The sequence below is a fragment of the Physeter macrocephalus genome, chromosome 16, assembly GCF_002837175.3.
Source record: "Physeter macrocephalus isolate SW-GA chromosome 16, ASM283717v5, whole genome shotgun sequence".
NCBI classification, from domain to species: domain Eukaryota; kingdom Metazoa; phylum Chordata; class Mammalia; order Artiodactyla; family Physeteridae; genus Physeter; species Physeter macrocephalus.
Genome location: NC_041229.1, coordinates 30,658,417 through 30,669,677, shown reverse-complemented (window position 1 = coordinate 30,669,677; position 11,261 = coordinate 30,658,417). Strand labels below are relative to the sequence as shown.

At 38.1% G+C, this 11,261-nt stretch overlaps 2 protein-coding genes across 2 annotated transcripts in view; both read right to left on the bottom strand.

Moving 5' to 3' along the window:
* Window positions 1-7,407, bottom strand: part of MMP8 (matrix metallopeptidase 8) — a 37,840-nt gene extending 30,433 nt beyond the window's left edge. The window contains exon 1 of the mRNA XM_055091669.1: window positions 7,337-7,407. Within this exon, the coding sequence (XP_054947644.1) occupies window positions 7,337-7,407 (71 nt within the window). The remainder of the gene's footprint in view (window positions 1-7,336) is intronic.
* Window positions 7,408-7,441: 34 nt separating this feature from the next.
* Window positions 7,442-10,829, bottom strand: LOC102996670 (interstitial collagenase). The gene is made up of 4 exons (XM_055078659.1): window positions 10,793-10,829; window positions 8,378-8,540; window positions 7,685-7,788; window positions 7,442-7,515 (listed from the first exon to the last, which is right to left on the bottom strand). The coding sequence occupies exons 1-4, from the start codon at window positions 10,827-10,829 to the stop codon at window positions 7,442-7,444; spliced, it is 378 nt and encodes a 125-aa protein (XP_054934634.1).
* Between the last annotated feature and the right edge of the window lie 432 nt (window positions 10,830-11,261).

The window sequence follows — 11,261 nt, the reverse complement described above, 5'->3', positions numbered from 1 at the left end:
TGACATGATACTATACATAGAGAATCCTAAAGATACTACCAGAAAACTACTAGAGCTAATCAATGAATCTGGTAAAGTAGCAGGATACAAAATTAATGCACAGAAATCTGCTGCATCCCTATACATTAAGGAAGAAATATTTGAAAGTGAAATTAAGGAAACACTCCCATTTACCATTGCAACAAAAACAAGAAAATACCTAGGAATAAACCTACCTAAGGAGACAAAAGACCTTTATGCAGAAAACTATAAGAAAATGATGAAAGAAATTAAACATGATACAAACAGATGGAGAGATATACCATGTTTGCGGATTGGATGAATCAACATTGAGAAAATGACTATACTACCCAAAGCAGTCTACAGATTCAATGCAATCCCTATCCAACTACCACTGGCATTTTTCACAGAACTAGAAAAAAATTTTTCACAATTTGTATGGAAACACAAAAGACCCTGAATAGCCAAAGCTATCTTGAGAAAGAAAAACGGAGCTAGAGGAATCAGGCTCCCTGATTTCAGACTACACTACAAAGCTACAGTAGACAGTATGGTACTGGCACAAAAACAGAAATATAGATCAATGGAGCAGGATTGAAAGACCAGAGATAAACCCATGCACCTATGGTCAACTTATCTTTGATATGGAAATAAAAACAAAAATGAACAAATGGGACCTAATGAAACTTAAAAGCTTTTGCACAGCAAAGGAAACCATAAACAAGACCAAAAGACAATACTCAGAATGGGAGGAAATATTTACAAATGAAGCAACTGACAAAGGATTAACCTCCAAAGTTTACAAGCAACTCATATAGCTCAATATCAAAAAACAGGCAACCCAGTCCAAAAATGGGTGGAAGACATAAACAGACATTTCTCCAAAGAAGATATACAGATTGCCAACAAACACATGAAAGGATGCTCAACATTGCTAATAATTAGAGAAATGCAAATCAAAACTACAATGATTTGAGAAAGTCATAATTCAAAAAGAGTCATGTACCACAATGTTCATTGCAGCATTATTTACAATAACCAGGACATGGAAGAAACCTAAGTGTCCATGGGCAGATGAATGGATAAAGAAGCTGTGGCACATATATGCAATGGAATATTACTCAGCCATAAAAAGAAATGAAATTGAGTTATTTATAGTGAGGTGTATGTGCCTAGAGTCTATCATACAGAGTGAAGTAAGTCAGAAAGAGTAAAATAAATACCATATGCTACCACATATATGTGGAATCCAAAAAAAAAAATAAAAATGGTTCTGAAAAACCTAGGGCCTGGGCAGGAATAAACATGCAGATGTAGAGAATGGACTTGAGGATATGGGGAGGGGGAAGGGTAAACTGGGATGAAGTGAGAGAATGACATGGACATATATACACTACCAAATGTAAAATAGATAGCTAGCGGGAAGCAGCCACATAGCACAGGGAGATCAACTTGGTGCTTAGTGGCCATCTAGAGGGGTGGGATAGAGAGGGTGGGAAGGAGATGAAGAAGGAGGAGATATAGGGATATATGTATATGTATAGCTGATTCACTTTGTTATAAAGCAGAAACTAACACACCAATGTAAAGCAATTATACTCCAATAAAAATGTTAATATAAAAGAAAAGAAAAGTTGGATTGAATATCTCTTCAGATGCTCTTGGTTCCCTAAGTTTCTCCTCCTCTTAATTGCTAGCTTATTTCCTTCACTTGTATTTCTATTGAATTACTTATCTTTTTCTGTTGAATTGGAGGAATTTCTTGTATGGACCACATATTAATCCTCTTTAGTTTCATATGTTGCAAATATCTTCTCTATCTTTCAATTTTTCCTTGCCTTTGTTTTTGATGTCCCTCATTTAATATAATTTTTGAATTTTGATGTAGTCAAACTTAACGATTTACCTCTTATAGTTTATGCTTTTTTTGGTGTTGTTGGAGATATTCTTCTCCATCTTAAGGTAACAAAAATATTCTATTGCTTTTTTCACTTATTCTTTATAGTTTTTAACTTTGAGATCTTAAATCCATTCAAAGCTTAATTTTGTATGTGGTTTATACCAAAGAGGATAGGTTAAATTATTCTGTGATTATAAGCTCTGAATCCTTTAATGTTTCTTAAAGCAACAAAAGTTTACTTCTTGCTCATGCTATGCATCCATCCTGGTTGGACAGAGGGGCTCTTCTCATGGTAGTAACCTGGTTTCCCGGATTTCCGGAGGAGCCATAGTTTTGAATTCGATCAGTTGTTATGTTGGATGGAAAAAGACATCTGAAGGGTTCTGTGCAGGCAATTAAATGTTCCAGCCCAGAGGAGCCGCATGTTACCACCACTCACAATTCACTGTCTGGAACTAGTCATGTGGCCCCACCCACTGCAAGTAAGCCAGGAAGTGTAATACTTCCACGTGTCCAGTAGGTGGAGAGCTGGAAATATTGGGTTGACCAAAACATTCGGGAAACCTGAATGAACATTTTGGTCAACCCAATACATGGTGAAGAGTATTTATCATGAACACTGAATGGGAGAAAGAATCCACCTTTATTTTTTCCATATAGTATACCAATTTTCTCCAAACATTATTTACTATTCATTCTTTTCCTTCTAACTTGTGATGCCTCCTCTATCATGCCAAGGATATGTTTCTTGACTCATATTTGGTTCCATTAGCTTCCATCTGTGCTCCTGTATTAGTTTTAAAATGGTTTTGTGAGATGTCAGTGTCTGGTGGGACTCTTTCTTTCTTTACGCTTTGTCAAAATTCTTAGCTCTTTGTGTGTATTTATTCCTTCATAAAAACTTCACAATCAGTTTTTTTGTTTTCCAAATAATACTGTTTGGATTGAATTGAAGTTTCATTACATTTATAAATTAATTCTGGGAAAAGATCATCTTCAAAGTATTTCATCTTTAGGTCATTCATTCATGAATATGGTATTCAGTTTTTCTTATATATCTCTAATAGCTCTTAAAATTTTAGTTTGTTTTCCAAATAATACTGTTTGGATTGAATTGAAGTTTCATTACATTTATAAATTAATTTTGGGAAAAGATCATCTTCAAAGTATTTCATCTTTAGGTCATTCATTCATGAATATGGTATTCAGTTTTTCTTATATATCTCTAATAACTTAAAATTTTAGTTATTAAGGTTAAGGTCTATTTTTGCTAGATTATTTCCTAGATAGATCATAGATTTTACTGTAGCATTAGTGTTTTATTTTCTATATTTTACCTAGTTTTTATTGTGATTATATAGGAAAATAAGTGATTATGATATGTTAACATTATATTTGGAAATATTAACATTTCTGTCTAAAGAGTTTGGATTCTTTTGGGTTTTTCTACATAAATGATCTAATTATCTGAAAATAATGGTAATTTGGACTCTTCCCTTTTAATCTCTATATCCATTATTATTTTTCTTGTCAATTTTTGGCCAGAGTTCCAGGACTATGTTGAACAAATATCATTGATAGTAGGCATCCTTCTCTTATTCCCAGTATTAATAGGAAAGTGACTAAAGTTTCCCCACATGTGCCATATGGTGATAGTAGAATAAAGCAGTTTTGCTTTCTTATCATTTTTGTGTTCACTGGAGTAGCACTTTTACTCTCCTTCAAGAGCTTTTCCTTTGCACTCACAACTTGGCTAAACTTTTGGCACAAAAGGCCTAGCTTTTGGTCTAAGTCACCTTTTGATATGTCTTCTTCACTAAGCTGAATCATTTCTAGCTTTTTATTTGAAGTGAGAGATGTGCAACTTGAACACTTAGAGGCCATTGTAGGGTTATTAACTGGCCTAATTTCAATATTGTTGTGTCTAAGGGAATAGAGAGGCCCAAGAAGACAGGGAGATGGGGAACAGCTGGTCATTGGAACAGTCAGAACACACACAACATTTATCAATTAAGCTTGCCATCTCATATGGGTGTGGTTTGTGCTGCCCCAAAACAATTATAATGGTAATATCAGAGATCACAGATCACATAATGCATATAATAATACTTTAAAAGTTTGAAATATTATGAGAATCATGTTACACTGTGACACAAAGTTAGCAAATGCTGTTGGGAAAATGGTGGCAATAGACTTGCTTGATGCAGGGTTATAAGAAACCTTCAATTTGTAAAAAACACAATATCTGCAAAGTGCAATGAGGTAGGCCAGTAGTAGCAGGTCATTCACTTTCCTTTTTATGTAATATTCATTTTTATGTACTATTCTATTGTATGAATATCTCTGTTTCCAGACTTGGGCTATCATGAATAAAACTGCTATGAACATTCTTGAACAAGGTTTTTGTGTATTATGTGTTCATTGAGCTTGGGAAATTATGTAGAAAAGGTCATAGGTTTAGTACATAATTAACTTTGTGAGCAATTTCCATATTGTATGAGGGCTGTAGATGTTTTGGTTTCTCATCAACATTTGGTGTTGTCAGTCTTACTAATATTAATTATTTTAGTGGTTTTATAGTAGTACCTTATGAGAATTTTATTTTCTTGATAACTAATGATAGTAAGTACATTTTTCATGTGTTTATTGATCATTTATATGTCTTTCTTTGTGAAGAATCTAATTTAATACCTCTGTGCATTTTTAACTGGCCTATTTGTCATTTTATTAACAGTTGGTAGGACCTTTTTACATATTCTGGATGAAATGTCATATATATGTATTCCAAGTACGTATTTCTCCTGTGATTTCAAGTTTCCATGGGACTGTAGTTTCCCTGGCCTCTTTAGATGAGTTAAAACCTGGATCCTGGCTGTTCTCTTTGCCAGTTTGGGGACTGGGACGGAATTGAAGCATCTCAGGACACGGTGTTTGGTGATAAAGTCTGCACCAAGTTACTCTCACCTCTCACTCTCATCAGTGGATCCTCCCATGAGGGACCACACAGAAATTCTCTTTCAGCTTCTAAGCATTCTGGGGGTTGCTGCCATGTCTGTAATTCTCTAGTATCTTGGCTGGGAAGGACAGAGAGAAGAGTCCTTCAGGAGTTGGTCAAGCTGACTATATACTTTGTTATTGACTTCCCAGCTTTGCTGGCATCCAGCATCAATTCTGCACACATTTATTAAAATGTTTTATTGAGGGCTTCCCTGGTGGCACAGTGATTGAGAGTCCGCCTGCCGATGCAGGGGACACGGGTTCGTGCCCCGGTCCGGGAAGATCCCACATGCCGTGGAGCGGCTAGGCCCGTGAGCCATGGCCGCTGAGCATGCGCTTCCGGAGCCTGTGCTCCGCAGCGGGAGAGGCCACAACAGTGAGAGGCTTGCGTACCACAAAAAAAAAAGAAAAAAAAGTTTTATTGAGCACCTACTTAGTTCTTGAATTATATCAGTGAAACAAACAAACATGCCGAAGCCAAATCAAACAAAACATTTTTTGTTAACATAACAATGGCCCTTCCTCTTATGGAACTTCCATTATAGCAGGAAAAACAGGCAATAAATATATAATAAGATATAATAAGTGATTAAGTAGATATAATAAGTAGATATAATAAGTGATTAAGTTATATAGAATGCTAGAAGGTGATAAGAGCTATGGAAAATAAAATTGTAGAGCTTTATAGGACAATTGGGAATATGTGTATGTTTGTGTGGAGGGGAGGTGTAGGTTGTAATATTAAAAAGAGTAAACCAGCAAAGGCCTCACTGAGAAGGTTACATTTCAACAGAGCTGGGAAATAAGTGAGGGAGTCAGCCATGAAGATACCTGAGGGAAGAGAATTCCAGTGAAAAGGCACCGAGGTATGGATATACCTCACATGTTAAAAAATAGCAAGGAAGTCCATGCAGCTGGAATGGAGTAAACAAGGGGGAGAATATTAGAGAATGAGGTGAAGGTGTGCGTGTAATGGGGGAAGGGCATGTAGGACCTTGTAGATCACAGTGGGGACTTGAGATTTGTCTGTGAATGAAATTGGGTCACTGCCCTGATGTTATCCCCTTGTCACTTGCTTGTCCTGCTGCCTTCCAGGCCTGCCATACAGACACGGGACCTATAGCAACATGTGAGAAGAAAGGACACAAGTAGGGTGTGCTTCCCAAAGCCTGTCCCCAGTTGGAAGCATCTGGGCCTCTCCCCTGTAGGATATTTCCTCCCCCATGCTGGTTGGGTCTATCTGCTCACTCACAGTTTTCTCACTGTTTGTGTCTGGTTCTAGTATTTCCTGTACTAGAAGTCCCCTGTACTTCTTGGCATTGGTTCAGAGGAAGGAGCCACAGTGGGATTGGCAACTTGCTCAAAATTTCTGAGCATGTATTTATTATGTTGGTAAACAGAAAAAAATATTTGAAAATAAACATTATACAAATAATTTGCTATAAAATTGAGGCACTGTTAATCACAGAGCACCACAGGAAACCTATGGTAAATAATCTGACTGGATGAGCAAAAAAGACAGTCTGTGTAGTACTGATATTTTTTCAGCAGCAGTAGTTAACTTCTGCAAATTTACACCTGCAAAATGTAACCTGAAGTACACTCAGAGTGTCCTGTAAGGAAAGGGGGACAAGACCCAACAATCAACAATAATATTCAGGGATAAGAGCTAACTTTATGAAGATAGCTAGGAGAATAGCTGAGAAATCTAAGCAGTTTACTCATAGTTATGCAGTAGGGGGACAAGACCCAACAATAATATTCAGGGATAAGAGCTAACTTTATGAAGATAGCTAGGAGAATAGCTGAGAAATCTAAGCAGTTTACTCATAGTTATGCAGTAAAAGTGAGGGTGCAGAGTTGTGCTGGCATCAATCTCTGACTTTTCTCACTAAGAAATTGGATATAACTCCCCAAAATGGAGCTGAGGGAACACATAAAACTACCTAATCCAGTGCTCCCTCCAGAACCCCTAACCAATGCTCAATAAATTCCTTCCTTTATTTGACTTATGGCTTAATTTGAAGTTAAAATAAGTGAGGAGGATCAATAACTAGTCTTCCTTCCCTTATGTTCTGCATATTCCATGAGAAGGGTGAGTACTTGAAATTCTATACATCCTAAATATTTTCCCACACACTTGCATTGTGAATATGCCTAACCTAGAGACAAAATGTTTGAGAATGTGGTTACTATGAGAAATGTAATTACTGAAAATATCATAGAATATTGGTAAAAAGCTTTTCTCTATGAAAACCTTAAGATGAACTATGACCTTGACATCCTCAGCACTCACTTAAAGCTAAATTGTGTAAGTTTATGAAGCAGTGCGACATAGTTAACATACAATATGTCCAGATTGAGGTTAAATAAGGTTGTACTTATATGTCTGTGCCTTGTTATTACCTAGAGATTCAAATAAAATACTGAAATATTTGGTTTCTCAGAAAAACATCTTCTTTCGACTGAGTAGAAATATTTTTTCCAACTCCTTTGTGAGAGTCAACCATCAGTTATTTTTGCACTTGGACCTGCTGTTAGTATTCAGGAGGCCAAAATTTGCTTAGTTTTAGGATCAGATTTGTACTGCCCTTTTCCATGAAAGAAATAGAAAAATCCTGGAAATAAAATGAAAGATAATGATCATGTTAGACAAATAGTGATTTTTCCACATGAACACTTGAAAAAAAATACAAGTTTCCATGAATGCAATTTACTTTCATATCTAAGTAACAGCACATATGCTCTGTCAATGGTAACAAAATGGAGAAACTGGATAGTCTTTACCTCTATCTTGGAAAAGAGCATCAACTTTTTTGCCAATTCCAGAGAAGTCATGAATTATCTCTTTGGGATAACCTGCATCCATGGACTGTGTGTTTTCATCATACCTGGTTAAAAAATATATATATTGGAATATGTGATAAATATAATAACAAAAAATAACACTTAGCATTCACAAAGAACTTTTCATGTGTCAGTCACTGTTCTAAGTGCTTTGAGTGTACTGATTCATTTAATCTTCAAAACAAATCTGGGAGATAGATGCTATCTTTACCTCCACTTTGCTGAAATCCAATGGCTGCTTAAAACAATTGTGGGTGGGTGCATCATTGGTATAAATTAATAGGAACTTTTAACTGGAAAGGGTCTTGTTTCAATAGGGTTATGGGAGACTCAGACAGACTAGACCATCCCTAAAGAGGCATCAGCTCTAAAAATCTGATTCAAATTTTATCTCAGCCTCCATCCTTTTAAAAAATCTCCTTTTTGAACTCAATCCTACAAGTCCCTTGCCTTCCAAGGACAGGCGTGGTGTGATGAAAACAGGCAGGGGACTAAATGACACTCGGCCTGGCTTCATCCATTCACAGAAGGAGGATGGAGTTTCAGCACAATTTGAGAATAATTTTAAAAGGCAACTCTCCTTCCACTAAGGAGGGATCTGATGCCCTAAGAGCTCCAAGTGTCTGTCTTTACCTCCAATACTCACTGGGGACAAAGAAGTACATCTTTGCAGTTTCCTCCTCATGAATGGCAGTGTCGATGTTCCTTACCCTTCCAGGGAAGCCAAAGGAGCTGTAGATATCCCTGGGGTATCTGGACAGTATCTCACCCACCTCAGCAACCCAGTATTTATTGCCTGTCAAACAAAAAAATGGCTATGAAATGATTTGCCTGGGACTCTGGAAGACACCAGGCAGGGTTTCCTCCAGATGTTCACTTCATGAGAAGTGGATGGGGGGACTTCTCTGGTGGCGCAGTGATTAAGAATCCGCCTGCCAATGCAGGGGACATGGGTTCGAGCCGTGGTCCGGGAAAATCCCACATGTCACGGAGCAACTAAGCCTGTGTGCCTCAACCCCTGAGCCTGCGCTCTAGAGCCCGCGAGCCACAACTACTGAAGGCTGCATGCCTAGAGCCCGTCCTCCGCAACAAGAAAAGCCACCGGAATGAGAAGCCCACATACCGTAGAGTAACCCCAGCTGGCCGCATCTAGAGAAAGCCCGCGCACAACAAAGACCCAATGCAGCCACAAATAAATAAATAAATTTATTTTAAAATAATAAGAAGGGGACGGAGTGTTTTGTTCCAAAGTGAGGTGCACCTGAGTCGGACATTTCTCTCTAGTGTGACTGGCTCACTTCTCCAGCTGCACAGGGAGTATGGGTGGGCACGAGTGGTCCTGCAGGGGTGGGAGGACAATGCACACTTCTACATCTGACTGGAAGACACCTCCGAGCTCTTGGCTAGGCTGGGCCCTGGCAAAGGATTCTGCATTTGTTCATTTAGTTACCCCAGAATATTAATTTATCTTACATCATGAAGGCAGAGTATCTCTGCACAAATACACATTACCACCTCAGAAAAAGGCAGTTTGAAACTTCATATATATATAAATCCTTATTTTCATGATATACACTTTAAATCGATCTTTTTCAAAATTCTTTACTTATTTAAACTATTTTAAATTATTCATGTTACTTTGGTGATAGGGTCAAATGTCTCTATATTTTGTGCATATAAAAGCCAAACTCCTGAATATTGTTAAAGAGCTGAATGTTTAGCATAATGAAAACAAAGCCAGTGCTGGTTATTGGAATATGATTCGATATGGCAGAATCCAAGCATTTTGTCCATCAATTCACTGTAGCTCATCTATCCATGTGGACAGTGGGTGGGGGAGTCACTCTATACCTCCCTTAAAGTGGTGATGTATATTTATGGACTCTCTCAGAATACCAAAGAACAAGTATTTGTGTTCTATTTCTTGTAAATGTGGCATCATATCTATATACAGAAATCTGTATATAGATATATAGATGTGTGTATTGACCCAGGCCAAATTTCCATATATGTATGTTCCACTTGTAAACGTGGCCTGAGTTGATATAGATATAGGTATATATAGACATGGAAACTTGGCCTGGGTTGGTAGATAGATAGATACAGAAATAGAGGTATTAATACATACATATAGATATACTGACCCACTGACCCAGGCCAAGCATACCATCTAGATATATGTTCTACTTCTTGTAAATGTGTCCTGAGTTGGTATCACTCTCTCGCACTCTTTTCCTCTCTCTCTGTCACTATATATATAGGCCATTTACCTACATTATATCTTGTCTCACAAAAGTCCTACGCAGAAGTGGATGAGAAATTGAGGTCAGGTTGATTTCAGGGGGCTAAAGGTGGTGTTCAAGGCTAGTAAGAGACAAAGGCTGCTCAGAATAAGCTCTTCTTTTTTATGATCTTTCAGCTGGGAGTTTTGTTGTGTTCTTTTCACAATCATAGATACTGGAGTAACAGCACAGCAGAGACTTCCACGTGAGCTGACAGAAGTGTTTCCAAAACTACAGAAACCAAATGGAAGCATCATAGCAAGCCAGCCTCAGGCAATAATAAAGTATTCTACAAAGACTGATGCAGGGAAAGAGCCATCCTTGTCGGTCTCTGTAGCAGACAGCGTTGATGTCCCAATCCCTGGACCCACCACCAGAGTTATAGGCAGCTTCAGCAAATGGTCCCCATAAATCCCTCTCAGCCTTGAGCTTTCCCCAGCCCCAGGAGCAGGCTGGGCCAGTGCAGCACCAGCCAAGGTGCTGACTAGTTGACACTTTCAGGAACATTCTCTAACAGAGAGGGAAAATGTTGGTGAAAACACCTCAGGTCCCTTGCCCTTTGGTAGGACAGTTCTGAAGTATGCCCTGTGAGTACTTCGAAGGGTCTGAAGTGGGACTGGACCCCTGCTGATCACAGTGGTAACCCACTCATGGGCACAATCCTGTTGTCTCTGCTCCCTTATCTGTCTCAATTCCTTACTCTTTGACTATGCCTCAGGGATCACCTCCAGCCCAACTATGTGCTCCCAAATCCTTGTGTCAGTACCTGCTTCAATCTTCCTCCGAGTGGCTAAGGACCTCATGCAAATCTGTGACCATGTCCAGGTTTCAGTTCCCTCAAGGGTAAATGTCAAGGTCACAGGGAATGTTCTGAGGCATCCCTTTCATTGCCGTATTCCAACTGTACCTGAACTCTTCCTGCCAAATGGAACTTTTCCTTCACACAATTTTTTAGAGAGGATTTTCATGACAAATTAAGAGCTTGCTATTAAAACAGAAGATGAAGGAAGAAAGGAAAGAAGAAAGGAAGGGAGATAAGGAGGGAGGGAGAAAAAAAGGAAGGAGGGAAGAAAAATTTAACATCTTCCAGGATTGATCCATGCATATCTGTATTTACCAGTACAAATGAAAATGTATTATAGCAATATCTGTCATTATCTTGCATTTCTTTCTTGTGTAGGTACTGACACACAATAGTAAAAATCATCAAACATTTTATAGTATCAGGGAGACTT

Excerpts from the sequence above, each read along its gene's own strand:
- LOC102996670 (XM_055078659.1), bottom strand. The coding sequence starts at position 10,829 with ATGAGGTCCTTAGCCACTCGGAGGAAGATTGAAGCAG. Across the intron at positions 8,541-10,792 it reads TCGGAGGAAGATTGAAGCAG|GCAATAAATACTGGGTTGCT; the intron begins GTACTGACACAA and ends TTTGTTTGACAG. Across the intron at positions 7,789-8,377 it reads GTCCCCAGTGAGTATTGGAG|GTATGATGAAAACACACAGT; the intron begins GTAAAGACAGAC and ends TTTTTTAACCAG.